This window comes from Taudactylus pleione, unplaced genomic scaffold (assembly GCF_031769625.1).
Source record: "Taudactylus pleione unplaced genomic scaffold, aTauple2 ptg000019l, whole genome shotgun sequence".
NCBI classification, from domain to species: domain Eukaryota; kingdom Metazoa; phylum Chordata; class Amphibia; order Anura; family Myobatrachidae; genus Taudactylus; species Taudactylus pleione.
Genome location: NW_028284421.1, coordinates 30,654,442 through 30,677,651, shown reverse-complemented (window position 1 = coordinate 30,677,651; position 23,210 = coordinate 30,654,442). Strand labels below are relative to the sequence as shown.

General features: G+C 43.6%; 1 protein-coding gene across 1 annotated transcript in view; it reads left to right on the top strand.

Annotated features, from left to right (window-relative positions):
- Nucleotides 1-23,210, top strand: part of VPS13C (vacuolar protein sorting 13 homolog C) — a 452,448-nt gene that overhangs the window by 60,879 nt on the left and 368,359 nt on the right. Inside the window, exons 5-6 of the mRNA XM_088446402.1 lie at nt 5,832-5,933; nt 6,060-6,116. Coding sequence (XP_088302528.1) covers nt 5,832-5,933; nt 6,060-6,116 — 159 coding nt within the window. The remainder of the gene's footprint in view (nt 1-5,831; nt 5,934-6,059; nt 6,117-23,210) is intronic.

Here is a 23,210-nt window from a genome sequence, read left to right as displayed (position 1 = left end):
AACTTCCTCCTCAGCGCCAGCTACACCAGTATCCTCATCCTGTTGTACTTCAACAGTGACATCTTCAATTTGCATATCAGCAAGTGGACTGTGGGTGCTCCTTTCAGCACTTGCAGGGGGCGTGCAAATGGTGGAAAGAGCCACCTCTTCCCGTCCAGTGCTGGGAAGGTCAGGCATCGCAACCGCCACCACACTTGGACTCTCCTTGGGGATTTGTGATATCTTCTTAGAACGCACAGTTCTTCGCTGTGCTTTTGCCAGCTTAACTCGTTTGATATTTTTTTAGCGGGAGGAGGGCTTCCATCATCATGTGAAGCTGAACCACTAGTCATGAACATAGGGAAAGACCTTAGCCGTTCCTTGCCACTCCGTGTCGTAAATGGCATATTGGCAAGTTTACGTTTCTCTTCAGATGATTTAAATGTTTTTTTTCAAGGTCATTTTCCTGAACTTTGTCATTTGGGATTGTATGTGCCCTCTACTATGACATTGGGCATCGGCCTTGGCAGACGACGTTGATGGCATGTTATCGTCTATGTCATGACTAGTGGCAGCAGCTTCAGCACTAGGAGGAAGTGGTTCTTGATCCTTCCCTATTTTATTTTTATCGGAGAAAGTTTGGTCCTCCATTTATGTTATATTGATATATACGTGCGGCTAAGGCGCACACAAACACAGAAAATAATTATTTTATTTTGGAGACTAGTGCTCTTTGTGGGTTACACCACCCTTTAAGAAATGAGTCAGCTGGCTCTTTACTTATGGGATGATGATGTTTTGCCTCGATTTCAGATCCGAGTCAGGCAGGAAAAGTCGAGCCTGACTCGGATCGGCCTCGGATCAGGGGGGCTCGGGGGGGGTTTGGATTTCAGAAATCCGAACCCGCTCACCCCTAATTTAAAGTTGCAGGAGTTTTGACTTGGCAACACAAGTAATCTAACCTACAAGCCAGAGAGAAATCTGTTGCGGTAATTACTATAGGAATTGTTCCATCTTCTTTCTCGCAGCTCCAGAGCAGTTGCAAAGTCAGGGAAAATCCCTGTTTTAAGTTGAAGCTGTCGGGCCTCTCCAAATGACTAATTAGGCAATTGGAAGTTTGGTTGTTAAAAAGAAAAAAAATTGTCTCAAATCACCCCAAATTTAATTATGCTTTTTAAATGAAAAATAATTGCCTTTTATCTTTTTACATGTCTTTTCTAAATTGGCCTAAAATTGCCTCAAAAATCACCTTTTTTTTGTGTGTGTTTTCTGTTTGTAATTAAAAAGGGTTTTTTTGTCATTTTTTTGACAAAAAATGCACAGCCATTTGCAACTTTTTTAAATATGAAAATATTTTTCTTTGAAAGTAATATACAGGTACATTACTACTGATATCCATTATTTTTTAATTTTTGGGGGGTACAGGTTCATTTTTTTTTTTATACTACCTGTGGGTTTTTGTGGTAAAAAATTTGCATTTTTTTTTCAATTGGATACCATGAGTGCACATACCTGCGGTAATGACAAAATAGTTGCGATAGCCACTGCAATTTTTACCGCAAAAATCTTGTGGCTAATTGAATGTTCCCCTAAGTGTCTGATTTTCTTAAAGTGCTCAAGCTCTTACAACCACCTCTATATCTCAATGGATCCAGTGTCCCACAATGGATGTGTAAGATTACTACTGCCAGTTTAACTAAAGCTGGATACACACCTATACAATCGTCGGACTGTTCTTTCGACTCCTGACCCGTTCATGCAATATCTTAAGAGTGTGTATGCAACTTCAATCATGTTGTCTCGGAAGAAAACTAGTTTCATCGAATGATCAAGTTTTATGCGCAGTTTAATTTTTGTGTCATTCGATGGTACAATATCGGACAAAAAGTGAAGAGTGTACGTATTTTGACCATTCTGTCCGATGCTTCTGCCCAAACTCCTACAGCAGCAACGCCACCTTTGTGTCTTTTTAGCAGGTATTTTAGACAGATGAGATCGCAGGCTAGATTGTAACAGTGTGTACACATAAATTTGCACAATAAACGGGACTTCGTAACACAAGTGTAATTGAAAGTAAAATTGCATGGAAAGTGTACTACTCTGTATATATGCACTGCAGTTATTCCTTTTTACCTCTAAAATGGGGATAGGGAACCTCAGGTCCTGGGGCCGTATAAGGTCCCCGGAATCATTTGGTCTGGACCTCTGAGCTTTTTTCTGCTAGCCTCGTCTGGCTAGCATGGTGCCTAGAATGGCACCCTGCAGCCAGAATCTATGGACCAGTGCCGCCTGGAGCTTCCTTAGGAAGCTCCTGAGAATGCTCCGGGCATTGCAGTAATCACTGTCAATTGTTGCCACACCCCTATGTGACATCACATGGAGGGGAAGTGGCCTGCACTGGGCCCGCAAATAGTGTTATATATATATATATATATATATATATATATATATATAATATATCAAAATGGCCCTCGGTAGAAGAAAGATTCCCCAGCCCTGCTCTAAAATGACATTCCTGTTCATTTAGAAAGTGCTGCTGTTGACCATTTAATAAAATCCCATCACCCAGTTTGTGATCAATTTTTTTACATATCTTGTTTTTATTTTTACAGTAAACATAGTTTAATCATTTAGTCAATTTTAATGAGCTTGTTTACTAAAGGTAGACTGCAAGCATGGGTTGGGTTCCTATTTCAGTAAGCAGCATCAACAGTTTGAAATGTTTCATGTTTGTATACATTTCCTGATGTGTATTATTAGAATACTTTAATTAAAAAAGCACTAATAATGCAGCATTGAGGTTTTGCTAAAGCCAGAATTACAGCAGTGCCACACTGCAAAAGAAGTTCAACATTTATAGTCAAGCTTGTTGGTCTGCATCTATTATATACATAACAAATACATTTTTATTTATACATTTTTGTACATACAGTATGCAATTTATAGACCATCCATAGTACAAAATATAAGGAAGTATTCTTGGAAAAACATCAAATAAAGATAAACCTATCCTGAAGTAAGTTATACCTTTATTCATAAAGTAAATGGATGCAGATTATACAAGTGGGTACTACCAGGAACATTGTGACCTTGGAAACGCTTATTACATTAAACTGTTGACTGAATAGAATTATAATTACAACCAGGAAGATGATTAAAAGGGTTGGGAATTTAGGTGTAAGAGCCCATAAACTATTTGCCAGTCATCCAGCAAATTCAATAGACAATTACTTGGTGTTAAATATAAAACAGGGCACCTATACATATTTCACTATATGATTTTCTTTCTAATAAAACTTGTCTAGCTTGAACAATACTTCAAAATATTTGTGTCCTCTGGAATACCAGAAATGTCACTTGTCTGTTCAGCATTGACAAATAGACACAAATTGTTGTAGTATGTAGAAATTAAATGGAAGTACAGTTATCGCGCTGAATGAAAAAAATTGGAGTCCTACTCCATTGTTTATAGGTCCCTTTACATATTATGGGGGGGCGGTTCGAGCAGGCAGCAGCTGGCACTATCCTGGGGGCCCTTAGCAGTTGAGATAGAGGGGGTTAAGGGCAAGCAGCATGTGGGGTAGAGCTGGGGGTAAAGGTAGGTAGAAGTTGGGGTAGAGCTGGGGCTAGAGGGGAGTTACAGTGGGCATAGCTGGGGGTAGGGAGGGGTAACTTTGGACATTAGTTGCGACAGTGCTGGGACAAGTAGGGGGCTAGGGGCAGGTAGTGCTAGGTGTAGGAACGAGGCAATGGTAGATAGCAGCTGGGGCAAGGAAGAGGTTAGGGGCAGGCAGTACTAAGGGTAGGGAAGGGCTAAGGGTAGATAGCAGCTAGGGCACTACTGGGGGCAAGGAGGAGGTTAGGGATGGACAGTGCCGGGTGTAGGGAGGAGGCAAGGGTAGATAGCTGGGGCAGTATTGGGGCAAAGAGGAGATTAGGGACAAGCCGTGCTGGGGGTAAGGTGGAGGATGCAAACAGTTAACAGTCAGGGTAAATGGGAAATACATGTGTTTCGCCAGCACCGACGGGTCCGTAGTGTTATGCTTCGGCAGACACCTCCCCCGTCCGGGTCTGACATCCCCACAGTGCGGAGGCTTATGCGCAGTGAGTGGAGAGTGGCTATGGCTTAGGCGGGAGCAGAGTGGAGTGAGGGAGAGGGACCTGAGCCTAGAGCACAGGGAGAATGACTGAGTCTGTCTAAGACTCTGAGTAAGCGAGGAGCGGGCAGCAACTGTAAAAGAGACAGAGAAAGGAGAAGCCTCAAGCACCAGGGTGGATTATGAGCGCTGTAGTAAGGAGAATCCACCGGCGGCGATTGGTTTAGGAGATGCCGCCGCCGGTGATTGGCTGCTGTGGCGCTGCACACAGGGAACCCCATGCGTCCTGCAGGACCCACTCTGTTTTAAAAAAGTATACAATCTGTTTAATATATTTTTGTATTTTTGTTAATCTTTTTGAATTATTATTTCTTTATCATGAGATTTGAATCAGAAAAAAGTGATGATGTCTTATGAGAATGTTATATATAGTAAATAAAGGTATTTAATTTTTAAAGACAAACCTCATCAATATTTGTCGGTTTCTACAAAACTTTATAGTACAAGTCAATCAGTTGTAAATATTACAAAATAAAAATTGTTCATAAAAACATGTACAGGCAAGGTCATACTTGCCAAATCTCCCTGAAATAGTAGCAATCTCCCTGACACCCTGAAGAGCCTAGTAATCTCCCTGAGTGCACCTTATCCTTATTTTATAGCTGTTATATTAAAAAAGCAAACAAAACCCCCCCCCAGATTAGAAACGGATCATTAGTATAATTTTCCTGCATTGGGTATAAGGCACAATGATTCTATGGCTACATGCATTTTCTGAAAAGTATCAGTGCATTTTCGTCAACACATAGATCTTAGGAACTGCTCTGGGGCTCATTTACATTTGAATGTTAATCAATTTTATGACCCTCCTCCCAGATGTAGCAGTACACGTCCACTTTACCGCCGCACTCGTAGGTGTTGCTCTCTCAATCTCCCTGAAATGCTTTTTCAAATGTAGGCAAGTATGGACAAGGTTGACAAAGTGTAGAGAAGCCCCTGCTCATGGGAGCTTACAGTTCAGAGGGAGAGGGTAGTGCTGAGAGTTGCAAATCTACTCCCTAATTTAGTTTATGTAAAGTTTGGTTAAGATAAAATGTTTTTTTTTTGTTTTGTTTTTGGGGCTTTGATGTGTGTCTTGTAAATAATGATTTAATATAGGGATTCCCTTCTGCAGAGGCCATTCCCAGTGTGGTACAGGAGAATCATGTCTCTGGTCTCTCCTCCTATTACATTTTTGTAAACAGGTTTTATAAGGAGCAGCTTCAATAGTTTTGAATGTTAGATATTATATATATATATATATATATATATATATATATATATATATATATATATATGCTTTAGTATTTGCAAAAGGGTTGATGGCACAGTCATTATAGCTGGTTCAAATAATTTCTCACAGATAGGTCTCTCTCTCTTCAGATGTATACTCATCATTACCAGTGCCACTGCCATGTGGTGTTCCACAGATCTCATCCTATCTCGTATGCTATTTGCAGTATATATGCCGCCAGTTGGTGAAACATTTAGATATCATGGCCGTGTCTATCACTGCTAGGTAGAAGAGATTCAGCTGTACCTGTCCTTTGCTTCATGTACTGAGAACCCAATACCAAACTTAAATGGTTGTTGATCCTTCTCTCTGCACATTTAAACTTCAAGTAAATGTTGACATGCCGAAACTTAAATTATAAAAATTTGTTTAAAAATAGACAATTGGAATTTGATCTTTTTGGTGTATTTTGCTCATCACAGGTATAAAATATGATGCAGAGAAAGAGGAAAGAAATCTTCAAGAAGCAAAGCAGCGCGAGCTACAGCGGATTGAAGAGGCCATGCAGAAAGCTGCTGAAAAAGGTAGGTAGCTTGTAAGGCACATGGTTGCATGTGTACATGATAGCATACCATGATCATCTGTTTTGACAAAAAAAAATACTTGAATTATTTCGATTTCTATTGCTTATTGCTTGCCATTGGATGCAGAAGTTCTTGGAGACTGCTACAACTTGCAGAGCTTTATGTATAGTAACATAAATTCTGGTGCGTATAGAAAAATGCCCTTTAATATACTAGAAAAATAAATTCTATGTGAAATTCTATCAATTAGAAGTGTTTTTTTTGTGATAAATTCATTAAGGTAATTTGAATAAATTATATTACATTTTTTTTATAAATGCAAAGGAGACTATTGATGCTATTGGCAATCGTTTTTGTGTCACTATAAAGGTAAACAAATAATTTTTGATTAATGCTATTTTTCTTTTTTATTTAAAGGTGTCATAAAATAGGAGGCTGTGAGGTGATTTTGCATTAAAACCATATTATTTTCTAATTCACACTTTAGAGTGAGAGCAGGCTTATCGATTCCTTCTTTGTATTTAATAGTGCCTTATTTTGAAAACTGTAACTCTGCGGCCATATTAACAAGACAAGTTGCATAGAGGTGATAAAAAAAATAAGTTTGGTTGTACCTTTTTGTTTTACTTTCTGAAGGGGTTCAAAAGTCTTATTTTTCTAATAATTTTGGAGATCGTTCTTCTTTAAATAGAAGTGGACCGTTTCTGACATTTCTTTTCAAGCTTGGAGGAACTATATTCTCATTGGAAAGTTTGATTTCTGTGCATTCTGTATTTTTTAAATAGACATATCATTAAAGTCTAATGCTGGCCATGCACCTTTAGATTATCTGAAATATGGACAAACATAGGGTAAATCTGTTTGATTTAACCAATTTGTCTGACTGTTTTTGTTGATTTTCTGTCTTTTTTGGGAGCAAATGGCTGATTCTCTTTTGCTCCTATACATTACCAGATTTTTGTTTTAACCAGACAACTAGCTGGCTGTTTGGACAGATATTCTTAAGGTGTATGACTGCTTCACTTCCATTAAATACTGTTTTTGTTTTGTTTTTTAATAACAAAAAACCAGAACAAAAAGAACAAACAAAAAAAAAGACCGTATCTAATGGTTAGTTTTTGTCAGTTTTATCCTTTTTATACGGTGCTATCGAACTTTTGCATCACCTTTTATAAATAATGATAATATTAAATATAAGTCCGTCTGTCCATCGTTTTGTCTTGCTTGATTAATGTGTTTTTTCCGATAACAGTGGAATGTGCTAGCATCAAGAAACACTGTGGTAAATAAATATACCTGTTAATATAAACAATATTAATAAAATAGTAGAATACATGTTGCATTAACCTTTAAACATTATCTATTCACAAAATTATAACCTTATAGTTTACCATTTTTTAAGTTACCATTGTGCAAGGGGATTTAACTCTCAAACATGTATGTCCCGTGTACATCTATAATGACCACAACTGTCTCCTTGATATGTTCTTTTTATTGGCTAAAATTTTTGTACAGTGTTGATCTGTTTGTAGCTGGAATACCAATACTTCATGCATGTACTATGGTTATGTGTGTGTGCATATATTTCCGACTTGTTCATTTTAATCACCGTAGTTGTTACTGATACTGCCTGTCCACTGTATTGGAGTACAGGTTGAGTCTCCCATATCCAAAATGCTTGGGACCAGGGGATTTTGTATAATGGAATATTCCGTATTTTGGAATAATTGCATATCATAATGAAATATCTTGGGAATGGGTCCCCAATATACACACAGAATGCATTTATGTGTTATATACACCTTATACACACACCTGCAGGTCATTTTATACAATATTTTCAATATTTTTGTGGCTCAAGCAAAGTTTGTGTACATACATGAAATTCATTTATGTTTCATATACATCTTATAAGCACAGCCTGAAGGTAATTTTATACAATATTTTTAATAACGTGCCTTAGACAAAGTTTGTGTACATTGAACCATCAAAAATCAGAGGTGTCATTATCTTAGTCATGCCAAAATAATTCCGTATTTCGATATGGGAGACTCAACATTCCAGGATAAGGACTTTTAAAATATAAATTATTCAATATAGGGCTTTTCTATCCTTACTAGCAATAGTGAACATCTATTCCTCTAATAACTCCTGATGATACGCAAGTTTTATATGATTAGCCCCTATCTGGGTTTTTGACAGCATCTGGGATAATTCGAATTTTACATATTCCCTCGGGAGTTATTTTGGGAGCTCATTCCCTCAAGGCTGTAGTCTTATTTACCCACACATACCTTATGTTGCCAGCCATATATCCTATAATCACTTTCATCGTTTATTTAACCATTTCCATCCCCCCCCCCTAAAATACTGCAGTTTATCTAATTAATGTCTTAATTATATGACTGAGGGAACATTTGGCCTGTATTTATTACACATGGTATTTTTCTGTGTTTCAATGATAAATCTTTGGATTTAATGTGCTTTCCAACATGTAAAGCATACTTGTCGACTTTGATTTTCCTCTCTTGGAGAAACCTGGTAGTAATCCTGTCCAATGTCCCCACTTCTGGCAAGCTTATAAAAAATAACTTATGCTGGGTTCACACTAGACGATGGGTACCCAGGTGATATGGCAGCCGATATTTCATACGCGTGGAACACATTAGAACGATGTAATGAAGAACGGAGTGATCTCTTGTTCAGTCCCTCATTAAATTGCACGGCACCGCTTGTGATATTGTCCGGTTGGCCATGCGGCATGGCCGACTGGAAAATATCGATAACGACTTTAACGGGTGCACCATATAACTTATTCAATTTTGAAGAAATAAAAAAATTAAGTAGACCGGTAATTGCGAAGTGATAAAAGCGATTAAATAAAACAAACATATGTAAGGTGATAAACACAAATGTAATGATTTAAAAATTAGATACCCATTATACAGTGGCGTGAAAACATTTTTGTCCCCTTCCTGATGTCTTATAATTTTGCATATTTATTGAGTAGACACAAAACAAAGTTCTTAAATGATAATTTCATTTATTGAAGCCCAAAAAAGTTATCCAGCATCAAATCATTGATGATACCCAAGCCTTCTAGGCTAATGTTCCGTGGACTGATTCAAAAATGTTACTTTTTGGAAGACATGGTCCCGTTACCTCTGGCACAAAACTAATGGAGCATACATACGGTCAGATTTGTCAGATCTGTCAGATGAATGATTGAACGATTTTACCAAAGATTTGAATGATTTTTGACTGTATTAAATTGAATGGAATCGTCCAAGTCTGAGTGCAAACACATCAGATGTCAGATATCGTTATCTGACCATCGGGAACGCGCATCGTTCAAATCGTACATCTGACAGATATGTCAAATTTTCCTTCAGATATGAATGATTGAACGATTTTAAATCGTTATCGTTCAGATCTGAAGAAAAATCTGACCGTGTGTATGCACCATTACACCAGTCTGGCATTATTCCTCCAAAGCGATGAGAAAGACTAATCTTCAGTTATCAGAAGCATTTGGTTGCAGTTGCTTATAAAGATGGCATAACCAGTTGCTCAGTTTAGGGGGACAATTTTTCACATGGGTGGTAAAGGGATTAGATAATTTTTTTTCTTTTAATAATTGAGAAGATAAATACTGCATTTTGTGTTTACTCAGTTTGTCTTTATCGTGTATTCTATTTTGTTTGAAGAGCTGAGAAAATTTAGTGTGACAAATATGCAAAAATAAAAGAAATCCGGAAGGGGTAAAATCGTTTTCACACCACTGTAACAACTGTATTAGTGTTCATTCTAGGACCGGTGCCGGACCTAGAGAAAGGGCATGCCTGCTTGCGCCGAAGAGTGTGTGGCCAAGGAAAAGGGGGCGTGTACTTAGGTGGCGCCCCCTTTTAATCACTTTTGGGGACGTGCCCGGTACTTACGGACATGCCAGGCTGCTGTCTGTGTGAATAGATGCTGGGTGCATGCGCCTGGCATCCATTCACAGACGACCGCTACACCGCAGTTTTCCCCTCCCATGGGACACTGCAACCCGCGGGTGGGGACAGCACCTGCAGGCTGTTTTAGTGGGGCGCTGCTAATGAGGGCAGGGTGCAGCATCCCGATAAAACAGCCTAGCGGGAACACTATCTCCCATATGAGATTTACATGAAAATTATTTGCTCACGAATTCAGGAAATCTAATCAGACTGTTACTTATCAGGTGATGATGGTATAGTTATATAACCGATAACCTTTATAGTACTGCAATACTTATTGAGCAATTTAGAAGTAGAATATCTGTTCCATCTTTATCCAAAATTACGGGTCTCTTATTACCCATCTGTTGTATTATTGGGATAAGTCGGCATATAATGAGACAAGATATCTTATGTGACGAACATAAATTGGAAAAGAAAACTATAGAAATTCAGCTCTCTAATCTAACAATAGGTTTAGGAGTACTATTCGCATCCCATCAACAAATGACACCATTATCTGTATAAATAATGACAGTGAGAATCCAATCTTCTTAATTGTATATTCAGCATTAATGTTTATATACCATCTACATAGATTTGGTTTACTCACTAATGAATGTGTAGCTCATATGTATAATAGTCAGGTGTACTAATTAAATACTGAATAAAGGGTTATGTTGAGGCAGACATGTATACTGAGTCATATTTTTTTCTATAGTTCAGAGGTCTCCTGTTTCATAAGCTACTATTTGTTCATAAACCATAGATATACAGTATTGTTTCCAAATAAAACATTGTACAATATCTACTGTATGTAACGTCATTTCTTTAATTGGTTACACAAGCACAGACGATTGTAAACTAGTATTCCAATAAGATTTATGTTTTTATCATCAAAGCATAGATTATATACTATATATTACAATAAAGTAGGAGGATGTTTTAAATATGTAGTGTCAAATATGGGATTGTCAGAACGGTCAGCTGTGATTCCTGATAATCCTGCTTAAACTGGTGGCCACAAATGTAAGGGAGGAGCAGCGGTACTCTGAGGCTTGTCACCTTGAAAAAGAGGCCTGTGAGCCCCGATACGTTGTCTGTGTATTTGACGCATTATTATAAATTCTTCAAGCCTCGGCGTGCCGCCGCTCCTAGTTTCTTTGTTTCCTTATATAAAAGTGCACCTGAGTTATTTGACTATATCCTTAATTTTTTGTGGCGCCACAAATGAGCAAAACAAAAAAAAAAATGTGACTTGCAGTACAAAAACGATGCAGGACAAGGAAATGTTTTCTAAACAAATCCACAATCATAACACTCAAGCAGCAGACCGACAGTAACCAAGGGTTTGTTGCTGTTGTAGGGAATATATCATAGTTTAAGTAAGGGAAAGTAAAAACACATGAGAAAAGAGGGTACTGCTCCTGAGGGCTTACATTCTAATGGTGAGGGGCAGACAGACTGGGGTGATACAGATGGGGTGTGCACTGAGCGTTCAAAGTTTTGTAGAGAGGTGGATAGCCGGAGCGAGAGAGAATTAGAGAGGTAGGGGCAGCACTGGTAAAATCTTGGAGGCGTGGAGTGGGAGGAAGTAATCAGGTGGCAGGAGAGGCAGCATGCATTTGTGGAATGAAGTTGGGCGAGAGTTTGGAAGCAAATGGGAGGACAAAGATGGGACAGTAGTTGGAGAGAGAGTGTTAGGATCAAGGGCGTATTTTTTAAGAATAGGCGAGGCAAATGCATGATTGAGTGCAGGGGGGCTAGTATCTGATGTGAGGGAGTGATTGATAAGATGGGAACATGCAACAGGAGAAAGGTAGTGGAGGAGGCGGGAGAGCATGGGGTCAAGTGGGCAGGTAAATGGGAGGGGGGGACCGTATGAGGGCTATGACTTCATCTCCAGATACAGGGGTGAAAAATGTCAGTTTCTACTTCAGGGTCCACAGGGTGACCTTGGGGTATAGCTGGATCCTCGGGCACCACGGAGTTAAAGCTTTTAGCTGCTCCCAGGATGCACGTGGGTCCATCCTCCTCTATACCCCGCCCCCGAGCCACAGGCACCTCAGTTTAAGATGGTGCCCGACCGGATTCGGGTCACCCTGCGAGGGGGGGGGGCTGCCCCCTAAAGCTTTTCTTTTTTAACATAGTTAAATTAATTTATTTTTTTAACTATAGTTTTTTTCTCCAAAGCGGCAGCGATGGGCTGTCTGTACAGACGCCCACGCTGCCGCTCCTTCTCCCTGCTGGCGCTGCGACGCCAGCACTGAACTGGGGATCGCGGCAGGGAAGCCAGAGTCTGTACTAGCCGGACTCTGGTTTCCCCCGGGACTGCTGCCGGAAACGCCGGGGAGAGCAAGGTAAGCCGCGCACCGCTGATTAGCGGCGGTGCGCGGGTTCCTCTTAAATGCAGTCCCATGCCCCCGGTTCTAGGGGACAGACCGGGGGCGCTAGCGGTGGCGGCGGGCTCCCCCTCCAGTGGAGGCATACCCCGCCAGACCACTAGACCACCAGGGTGAATAAACGGCAAGCGGGATGCCGACAACCTTGGGGGTTAATATGCTAGCCAGGGGAGGAAGCCTTCCCTGTCTAGCGGCTCCTCCCCTCAGCTCAGCGCGCCTTTCAGCACGTAGTCTGGCGTCGCTGAGCTGCAGATACTCGGGCCACTCCTCCTCTGAGGTCTCTGGCAGCCATTTTCTCTGTGACAGCGCAGATCTTCAGGGAGCACGCGGACCGGTCCCCCTGTGTACCTCTCCCCCGACAAGGACAGTGTACACAGCACTATAGCCCTCCCAGACACTGAACCTGGGCAGGTTGATTATAGTGGAAAGGTGCAGTGAGTATATCTTCCTGCATGGTATGTGACTTCTGCTAGTGCTGCCTGTCTGTGCTAATTTCTACTTACTGTCAGCCTATACCTATCCCTTTCCTTCTCCTACTAGCCCTACAGGTGTGCGGGGGAGGGGCGTTTCTACAGACCTCACCTATATAAATCACGTATTTGTGAGGTCCGTCACATACAGTGGTGTGCTACACAGTACCATATTGTGGGCTGTTGTCCAGCACACTGGTGAGTACGCAAGTTTTTCTTCCTATGTCATGACTGTATATTTAACTATATAGTCTGTCATGTCTGAGGAGGAGATTGAGCACTCCGTGGCTCCGGTATTGTTCTCCTTCAGGCACTGTTCTGCAGGAGTGGATAGGGAGGATTTGTCACAGGACGGCCTGTGCGGACGGTGCCAGGCGATCCCTGGTGCGTCTAAACCTCCTATGTCGCAGGAGCCACCATGGGCGATGTTTTCCCAGGTGCTGGTGTCTATCGCGTACCGTCTGTCGGTTCCGACTGCCGTCCCTACTAGGACGTTGCCCCAGCCTACCATCCCCCATTCCCCGGGTGTCCCACAATTATTGCAGACTCCTCCGGGGTCTCAGCCTGTTGGTCCCTATGCGGGGTTGCCAATATATATACAGTCCACCCCTGTGGCGCAGCAGGCTGTGGTGCCATTTCAAACTCCTGTGGCAGCTCCTCCACCCTGGGTGGATGCGCTTTCCCACACTGTCCAAAATTTGGCGGCAGCATCTTAGGCTTTTCAGTCGATGTTGCGCAGTGACGTGCCCTCCAGGGCATCTAAACGCACAGTTATGGCGCAGGCTGCGCATTTTTCGGACTCTGAGGGGTCCTCGGATGATGGTGAGGTGCAAGATGACTCAGCCTCAGATGCCTCAGTCCAGGAGGTAGACACTAAGTCTTCCATCAATGTGCGGGCTCTGTTTAGGGCGGTGCGGGCCATTCTTCTGATTGAGGATGAGGCACCCGCTCCCAAGTCAAGGTATCCTAGTTTTAAAAAAGCTAAGGTTACCTCTGCAGCGTTCCCCTTGTCTGATCAGTTGACGGATCACATGGCGATGGCCTGGCAGACGCCCAGTAAGCGATTCCTGCCACAGAAGCGGTTGGCGTCCAATTATCCGTTTCCGGAGGCGCATTGTAAGAAATGGGAAACTCCGCCTGTGGTTGATTCCCATGTAACACGCCTCATCAGGAGTGCTACTTTGCCGTTGCCATCTATATCCTCGCTGAAGGATCTAGAACTTGTCTAAAGTCTATTTATTCTCTCTCAGGGGCTGTAGCCCGGCCGTCCATGGCCATCTCCTGGGTTGCCAAGGCCATTGAGGGTTGGGCCAACGCCTTGGAGGATACGTTTCCGGATGAAGCTCCGGATGTCCAGAGGGCGTTGTTTGGACAGATGAGAGATGCCGCTTCCTACATTGTAGAAGCATCTTTGGATGCTAGCCTGCTGACCTCTAGGGTTTCGGCGGCAGCAGTGTCTGCTCACAGATCCTTGTGGTTGAGGTCTTGGAGAGCAGACGCTGATTCAAAGAAAGGCTTGGAGGCCTTACCTTTTTAATGGAGAGTTACTATTTGGTCCAGACCTGGACAAAATAGTAGATACCCTGGCAAAGTCCAAGTCAGCTTTCCTCCCTTCAGCTACGACACCTGCTAAGGTCCGGAGCTCGGCCTTTCGCTCCTTTCAGGTTCAGGGCAAGGCAAAGGGTCAGTCCTTCCCGAGGCAGTCCGCAACCAAGCCCGCCTCAAAGCCAAAGAAGCAAGCCTGGAGTGCTAGGCGCCCTTCTTCCAAGCAAGAAGATAAGCCTTCTGCATGATGGGATGGGCCTCCCTCTGGGGGACCCCAGAGTGGGAGGCCGACTTCTTCAATTCACCCAGTGCTGGCACAATACCACCACGGATGCCTGGGTGCGAGAAGTGGTCTCCCAGGGGTACGCCCTGTTTTTTCGGCACAGGCCGCCTCGCCAGTTTTTTTGCACGAGTCCTTCTCAGGACAAAACCAAGGCCTTGCAGGTTCAGGAAGCCATAGAGGCCTTGCTGATGGCGGGTGTCATTATACCCGTACCACAATCTCAACGTGGGATGGGGTATTACTCTACGCTGTTTCTGGTGCAGAAACCCAATGGCTCTCATCGCCCCATCCTCAATTTGAAGTCCCCGAACAGATTTCTCAGGGTTCCCAAATTGAGGATGGAAACTTTGCATTCCATCATTCTGGCGATGGAACCGGGGGATTATATGGTCTCCCTGGATATCCAGGACGCCTAACTCCATGTGCCTATGGCAACATCGCACCAATGGTTCTCCACAACCACTACCAATTCAGGGCTCTACCCTTTGGCCTCTCCACGGCACCAAGGGTATATACCAAGGTAATGGCGGTCATGGCGGCTCACCGGAGCCAGGGGATACAGTTGCTACCGTATCTAGATGACCTCCTCTTGCTGGCAAGCTCCCCGGAGGTACTGATCCAGCATCTCCACCTGACGGTAGCTTGTCTACAGGCGCACGGGTGGTTGATCAACTGGAAGAAGTCCTCCCTCATCCCATCACAGCAGATGGTTCATTTGGGGGCCCTGCTGGTCTCCTCCTTACAGCTGCGGATTCACAGTTGTCTGAGCAGTGGCAGAGTGTCGGTGCACTCAGCGATGAGAGTTTTGGGGTCCATGGTGTCGGCATTCGACATGGTGGAGTTTGCCCTGTTCCATTCCAGGCCCCTGCAGAGGCTGATTCTTTCGGAATGGAACGGATTGCCACACAGGATCCGCTCTCAGATGCTGGTGTTGTCCTCGGAGGTGCATCTGTTCCTGGCCTGGTGGCTACAGACTGCTCATCTCCTCGAGGGGCGCCCCTTTTGGATCCCGGAATGGGTTCTGCTCACGACAGATGCCAGTCTCCGGGGTTGGGGGGCGGTGACAGGCTCCTTGTCACTTCATGGTCGTTGGTCGGTGGAGCAAGCGATTCTTCCCATCAACATCCTGGAACTGCGGGCAGTGTACAGAGCCTTGCAGTCGTCCGGCACCGCTCTTCACGGAAGGGCCGTTCATGTGCAGTCGGACAACGCCACTACGGTGGCGTACATCAATCACCAGGGAGGGACTCGCAGTCGAGCTGCGATGTCGGAGGTGTCCCGCGTCCTGGCTTGGGCGGAGCGCTATCTTCCAACTCTCTCGGCAGTCTTCATCCCGGGAGTCCTCAATTGGGAGGCGGACTTCCTCAGCCGTTACGACGTGCATCCCGGGGAATGGTCGCTTCATCCAGAGGTATTCCAACTACTCGTGGACAAGTGGGGGCTGCTAGAGCTGCCAGTCACAATAGCAAGCTGCCCGTGTACGGGTCAAGGACAAGGGACGCAGGCGCAAGTCTGATAGACGCTCTGTCGGTGAAATGGCTGTTTCGCCTGGCTTGTTCCCTCCGATATCTCTGCTGCCTTGGGTCCTGCGCAAGTTCAAGCATGACGGAGGCACACTGATCCTGGTGGCCCAGAAGGCCGTGGTACTCCGATCTGCGGAGCCTGTCCATCGACGCTCCATACCTCCTACCTCAACGACGGGATCTGTTGTCTCAGGGGCCCTGTCTTCACCCGGATCTGGGTCGACTATCTTTGACGGCGTGGCTCTTCAGAGGTCTCGGGGCTTTTCTAGCTCCGTTATTACCACCATGCTGAGGGCGCGCAAGCCTACTTCCGCGAGGATCTACCACAGAGTGTGGCACACTTTCAGTGGTGTGAGGTCAGAAGATATGATCCCCAGGTGTTCCGGGTTTCGCGTATTCTGGCTTTCCTTCAGTCGGGTTTGGACTTAGGATTACGTCTTTCCTCACTGAAGGTGCACGTGTCTGCTCTGTCGGTGTGGTTCCAGCGCAGGATTGCCTCTATGCCGGACGTACACACCTTTTTCCAGGGTTTTTTAAGAAACCAGCCTCCCTTTGTGCCACCTGTGGCCCCGTGGGATTTGGCGGTGGTTCTTCGGGCCTTACAGGGTTCTCCTTTTGAGCCCTTGGAGTCAGTGGAGCTCAAGTGGCTAACTTTTAAGACGGTTTTCCTCTTGGCAATTGCTTCTGCCAGGAGGGTTTCGGATTTGGGGGCGCTTTCCTGTCGTTCCCCTTTTCTGATTTTTCATCAGGACAGAGCGGTGCTTCGCACTCGTCCTGATTTCCTGCCAAAGGTGGTTTCCAGGTTCCACATTAATCAGGAAATTGTTGTACCAGCCTTTCAGTCGCCTGATCTTTCGGCTGGGGAGGCTTCTTTAGACGTTGTCCGTGCAATCCAGGTTTATGTGGACAGGACTAGTTCTGTGAGGAAGTCTGATTCATTGTTTGTCCTTTTCGGTTTTCACAAGAGTGGTTGGCCTGCCAACAAACAGACTCTAGCCCGTTGGCTTCGTTCTGTTATTAGTGAGGCTTATATGCAGGAGGGTTTACCTGTTCCAGCCTCTGTTAAGGCTCATTCCACTCGGTCTGTGGGCCCTTCTTGGGCTGCTAGCCGTGGCGCCTCTGCTGTTCAGCTGTGTAAGGCGGCCACCTGGTCTTCCATTCAGACCTTTTTGAGGTTCTATGCGTTTGACACCTTTGCCTCTCAGGATGCATCCTTTGGGCGCCGGGTTCTCCTATCAGCACAGGAGCGTCCCCGCCCTTAGTTGGACTGCTTTGGGACATCCCCAAGGTCACCCTGTGGACCCCTATGGACCCTGAAGTAGAAAACAAGAGATATGGTAAGAACTTACCTTTGTTATCTCTGTTTCTACGAAGTCCATAGGGTCCACAGGGCACCCGCCCTGACGCACCTGGCTTCATATGGGCTCTGTGACTGGTCACCGGTTTTCCATCTCCCATTTCTGAGAGTATGGTTCTTGTGTGTTCCAGTCTTCCTTCTCTATGTTTCGTCTCCTCCTCCGGCCTGGGCTGCTTACCAACTGAGGTGCCTGTGGCTCGGGGGCGGGGTATAGAGGAGGATGGACCCAAGTGCATCCTGGGAGCAGCTAAAAGCTTTAACTCCGTGGTGCCCGAGGATCCAGGATCCAGCTATACCCCAAGGGCACCCTGTGGACCCTATGGACTTCATAGAAACAGAGATAACAAAGGTAAGTTCTTACCATATCTCTTGTTGATAAGATGGTTGGGGCGGGGGACTCTAGGAAAGGAGGGGATGGGCTGCTTATGGTCTGGCGGGATGTGATGCCCTGATGTTTGGAGTCAATTTTAGATGTGAAGTGGGTGTCAAAGTCATGGGCAGATAACTGAGGAGTGGGCGGGCTGGGGATCATAGGAGAGATTCGAATGTGGTGAAGAGACAATGAGAGTTTGAGGTCTGGAAGGAGATAAAGTTCATGAAAAATTATTATTTAGAGAGAGAATGGCCAGTACTGTTGGTAGAGAGCATATATTTGAAAAGGAGAAAGTCTGCAAAGGAGCGCTATTTCCTCCACGGACGCTCTACGATACATGAACTATTTTTTGTAGGTATCTGGTGCATTTGTAGTGTGAGGGTTGAGGTGTGGCTCTGCAAGGGTGAGTAGTGATTGCCAGGGCAACAGAGTCAAGCAGAAGTAAGGTACAGTATGTAGTGTATAGGGAAGTGGCTTGTTCAGGGTGGGGGAGAGAGCGACCATAGGAAAGAGAAGTGAGTCGAACAGGGAGGATAAGGATATGGTGTCGATAGCCTCAAGGTTTCGCTTAGTGATGGTAGCCTTGGGAGGCAGAGGTGGAAAGAGTGAGTGATAAGTTAAAACCGAGAAAGTGATGGTCAGAGAGGGGGAATAAGGAATTGGTGTAATCAGAGCTATCACAGCTGTGAGTGAAGATCAGAGCAAATTAGTGTCCACTCACATGGGAGAGTGAGGATGTCCATTAGGAGAGACAAAGTGATTACGAAAGGGTAAGGAGGAATTCTCTGCCTTTCCCTATCTGACTCTCAACTCTCTACAAAAGTACAATTGGCTCTCAAGACCTAATTCTACACCAAAGCCATCTTATCCTCATCTTAACCCACTCCCCCAAGCTCAATTTTTACCCCATCCGTGTCACCCCAGTCTGTCTGGCCCTTCCCTTTAGAATGTAAGCTCTGACAAACAGGGCCCTCTCCCCTGATTTTTGTTTCCCTTACTTATACTATCATCTACTCCAAACTCCTTACAATGGCACCTAACTCTTTGTTTCTACCACTTTGCTACCTATTTGAGTGTTACTGTTTCTAAACCATGTACCTGCCATGCATTGTCTTGCACTGTAAGGCACTGTTTTTTCTTGTTTTTGCTTATTTACTTTGTTAGGCACTACTGAACCCTTGTGGCACCATCTAAAGCAGTGTTGGCTAACCTTGACACTCCAGCTGTTGTGGAACTATATATCCCAGCATGCCCTGCCACAGTTTTAGCATGCCCTAATAGCAAAGCTGTAGCAGTGCATGCTGGGTTATGTAGTTCCATAACAGCTGGAGTGTCAAGGTTAGCCAACACTGGTCTAAAGAAAGGATAATTATAATAAAATAGGCTGAGGCCATAGGTGTATTTTTAATGGGTGCAGGGCAAGCGGTGCATATGGGCCCCTTGGTCCAAGGGGGCTTCCACCACACAAACTGTGCCAGAACTGCAGTGCTTAGTGGTCTCCAGTGATGCGGAAGAGTGTCCCTTCACCTATTTAATGTTTCACAGCCACAATCTTTCCAGTGATATCTTCGGAGGGAAAGAGTTGCGCAGTTAAAGCAAAAACTCTGCAACTGTGACAGAGCCTTTCTTATCATCTGCGAATTCATCATCTTCCTGAATATGGGAATATGGCGCTGGCAGGAGAAAGTACAAGGCATTGATATGCCATTGGCTGTAGCATTTAAACAGTCCTCAGTTGGTATGAAGGGGCCAAATGTATTCCAAGAAAACTATCTCCACACCATGACGCCACCACTATACCACTGCAGATGATGCTGATCCCCAAGATGATGTACCTTTCTGTACAATTCCCTTCATCTCTTTGAGGAAATACTTAAACTCCATACTATCCAGAAATTTTACATTTAACCAGTGAGCTCAGTCACAGTATAATAAATCCCTCACCTGAACTGGCACTTCCACCCTGTACCCTGCCTAAATCCCGCAATGTGACAGATAAGTCTTTGGCTACATTTGATAGCCACTAGGGCAACAATAGTTAAAATACAGGAAAACTCCAGCAAACCTGATCTCACAAAGTAGTTTCCATGATTTCAATACAACTTTGTGATGGAAACCCTCAGCAAGCCATATCCCACTGTAGCCTCCTCTTCTCTAATGACCTAGCACAATAGGCATGGATGCATCATAGGCGGAATAGGCTCTACATGCTCCTAGACGACTACTGAGAATAGAGCCCAATCATTGAACCCAATGAAATTGCTGCTTTCAGCGCAAATATTGTTCCCAGAAATGTTTCTGTTTGCTGCACAGTATTGTAGATATGGCACCTTAATGGTTATTCTGATCTGACTACTGTATTGTATCATTATTATGTGCGCTGTCCCTTCTCTCCCTTTTACGTGTATCCTCCTATCCCCCCCCACAGTTTTTTAAACCATTGATGTAATGTCTAGGAATCAAAGAACCATCATGTGATGACACAATGGTTCATGAAACTTGATAAGATCTAGGTTTTACATCTTTCCCACACTGTGAACAATAAGGGGTAAATTTACTACAGTGAGAGTTTTTAGAAGTAAAGATGTTGCCCATAGCAACCAATCAGATTCTAGTTTTTATCTTCTAGAAGGTGCTAGTTAAATGTTAAGTAGAATCTTCTAATTACTTTTGCTCATTGACCTGATTTTTGCTGTACTTCCCGACGTCAATTGCTGCAACGTACACAGTCCAAGTTAACAGATTCCCCCTTCTGTTCCATTCGGATATAACCCCTGATATAGTGGACACCAACTGCCGGGGTGCAGCCTCCCAAGACTTAACAATAAGACTTATTGTTAAGTCTTGGGAGGCTGCATCCTGCTGTTGGATTTATTGGACGTGAGTGGAGGACCACTGGATTTTCTATATTGGCTGGATTCTGTTTTTTATGGAATTTTTTGCTTATCCTGACACCCGTCATCCATATTGGTTTTTTGTCTACATGTGGTATATTTGCCTTTGGCATCTTTTCATGTAATTATTGTATTTTTCAAATATGATGCTTTCTTTTTAGGTTGTATTTGATGTATTTTAGACTCCTCTTGGTGTCACTCCAGTATATCGTCTGTGTATTTATTATAGTAAAATATTGGTATTAGAGACTTTCTAAGGATGTCTCAAGGGGCATCTAGTTTCCTTGATGAAGAGTTACTTGCACAAGCAGAATGCGGAGTTCTCTCACTAACTGATGACGATGCTGAGAAATGTTTATTTGATCAGTTTGAATTTCAAGGATTACCAGCTGAAACGACAATAGATCTCTATTATAGATTTTTTAAATTGAAGCGTAGGGAGATAGACTTAGAATTACATGGCCAATTTTTGTCCGAATATTTCAGGACCAAACAGATTCCCCGAGGGTTTAGGATTGCTAACGTGCCCACCATCGGCCGCAATAATCCGGTCTTTTGCAGCCGTTGGTGCGCCGTTCTTAATAAATGCTCCCTAGATTTAATCCTTTTAGTGGTTGAAGAGGTGGGCTCTGAATTAAGAAAAACTAAGGCGGAAATTGTTTCCTTTGATAGTCTACATAGTGGGACATTGGCTAATGATAAATCTGAGAAGTGGTTGGATAAATTATCTGCACAAGTTGAGACTTATAAGAAGGATTTGGTGGCATTTAAAAGAAAAAAACGTACACTGTTAACACCGATTATAAAAATCATACGGTATACCGGTGGCTCACTGGTGATACTGGTACTAGAAAAACATCGAGGGTTTTCAGATCGAATAGACAAGTGGCTTTATCAGCTGTTGATTCTGTTTCCCCTGTGTCTACATCTGATACAGATAATACTGAGAATACTACTACTGGTCGTTTTTTAGGGGTACCAAGTTTGGTCACTCGACAACAAAGAGGCACAGGCCACACCAGAGGAGAGGTGGTTACAAAAAGAAGGGCGAGACGCAGAAGGATTTAGATCTTGTTTTTAACCTGTCGTCCACCCCATTATCGGGACCAGAAATTAGTGTTTTGTCCCGTTGTTTATCCTTTGTACCAACATTTAAGCATAATGCATTTGATTGGGGGGTTCAACACTATAGGTTTGGACATAAGATCAGATTAAAGGAATTGTTTCCTGGTGTTGAAGGTGAACAACAGGTTAACAATAGATTGAAAAAGCCGTCGTCTTTTGATCCCCAATCCACGAATCCTAGTCTCCGTACATTCATGAGATTGACTGAACAAGATGTTACTAACAATCGGGGCCCTCGTATATTTGATAATTTGACTAAAGATGAAAGGTTGGCCCTACGCTCCCTACGTAACAATGCTGACCTTGTGTTTAGACTGGCTGACAAGGGTGGAGCTGTGGTGGTCCAAAATTGGTCAGACTACAATGCCGAGATCCTAAGACAGTTGGCTGATGAGGACATTTATGTTAAATTGCACTATAACCCTATGCAGGAGATTAAGAACAAAGCAGATATGTTGATAGATTTGGGATTTTTCAATGGCTGGTTGGGGAAGGAGTTGGCTGACTATCTAAGGGTTGATTACCTGGTGAGTCCAATTATTTACACATTGCCTAAAGTGCACAAAGATCCGGTGCACCCACCAGGTAGGCCAATAATCTCTGCTAGGGATTCCACACTACAACCACTGGCAGTCTATGTAGACTCATTGTTACAACCTATTGTGGTTAACAATATGAGCTACATTAGAGATACGGGTGATTTTTTGGTGAAATTGAAAGCAATTGGTGAGATTGCATCGTGTGTGTATTTGGTGACAATGGACGTATGTTCTTTGTACACTATAATTCCCCACAAAGGAGGGCTTGATTCCCTTCGCACATCACTAACTAGAAGTTGGAGAGCTGATGAAGGATTCAATCATCCTCCGATTGAATTTGTATTGGAATTGGTGCAATTTATTTTAAGTAATAATTCCTTCATGTATGGAACAGCGATGGGTTGTAATCTCGCTCCGGCCTATGCAAACATCTACATGGCGGAGTATGAGTCTACTGAGAGATTCCCACGGTTCCATGACAGGATACTCTTCTTCAAGAGATTCATAGACAATATATTTTTAATTTGGAGTGACACTCAAGAGAGTTTTATTCATATGATGGCCCACTTGAACAGTTGGGACAACCCAGTGAGATTTACCTATCAAATTGATGATGTGAAGTTCAATTTTCTAGATCTTTCAATTTATAAAGATGGACATCGGCTGGGAACCACCCTATACACGAAAGTCACTTATAGGAACACTATCTTACACGCTACGAGCTTTCATCCGACTAATTTATTGGAAAGTCTACCTATTTCACAATATCTTCGGGTCCTTCGTAACAACACA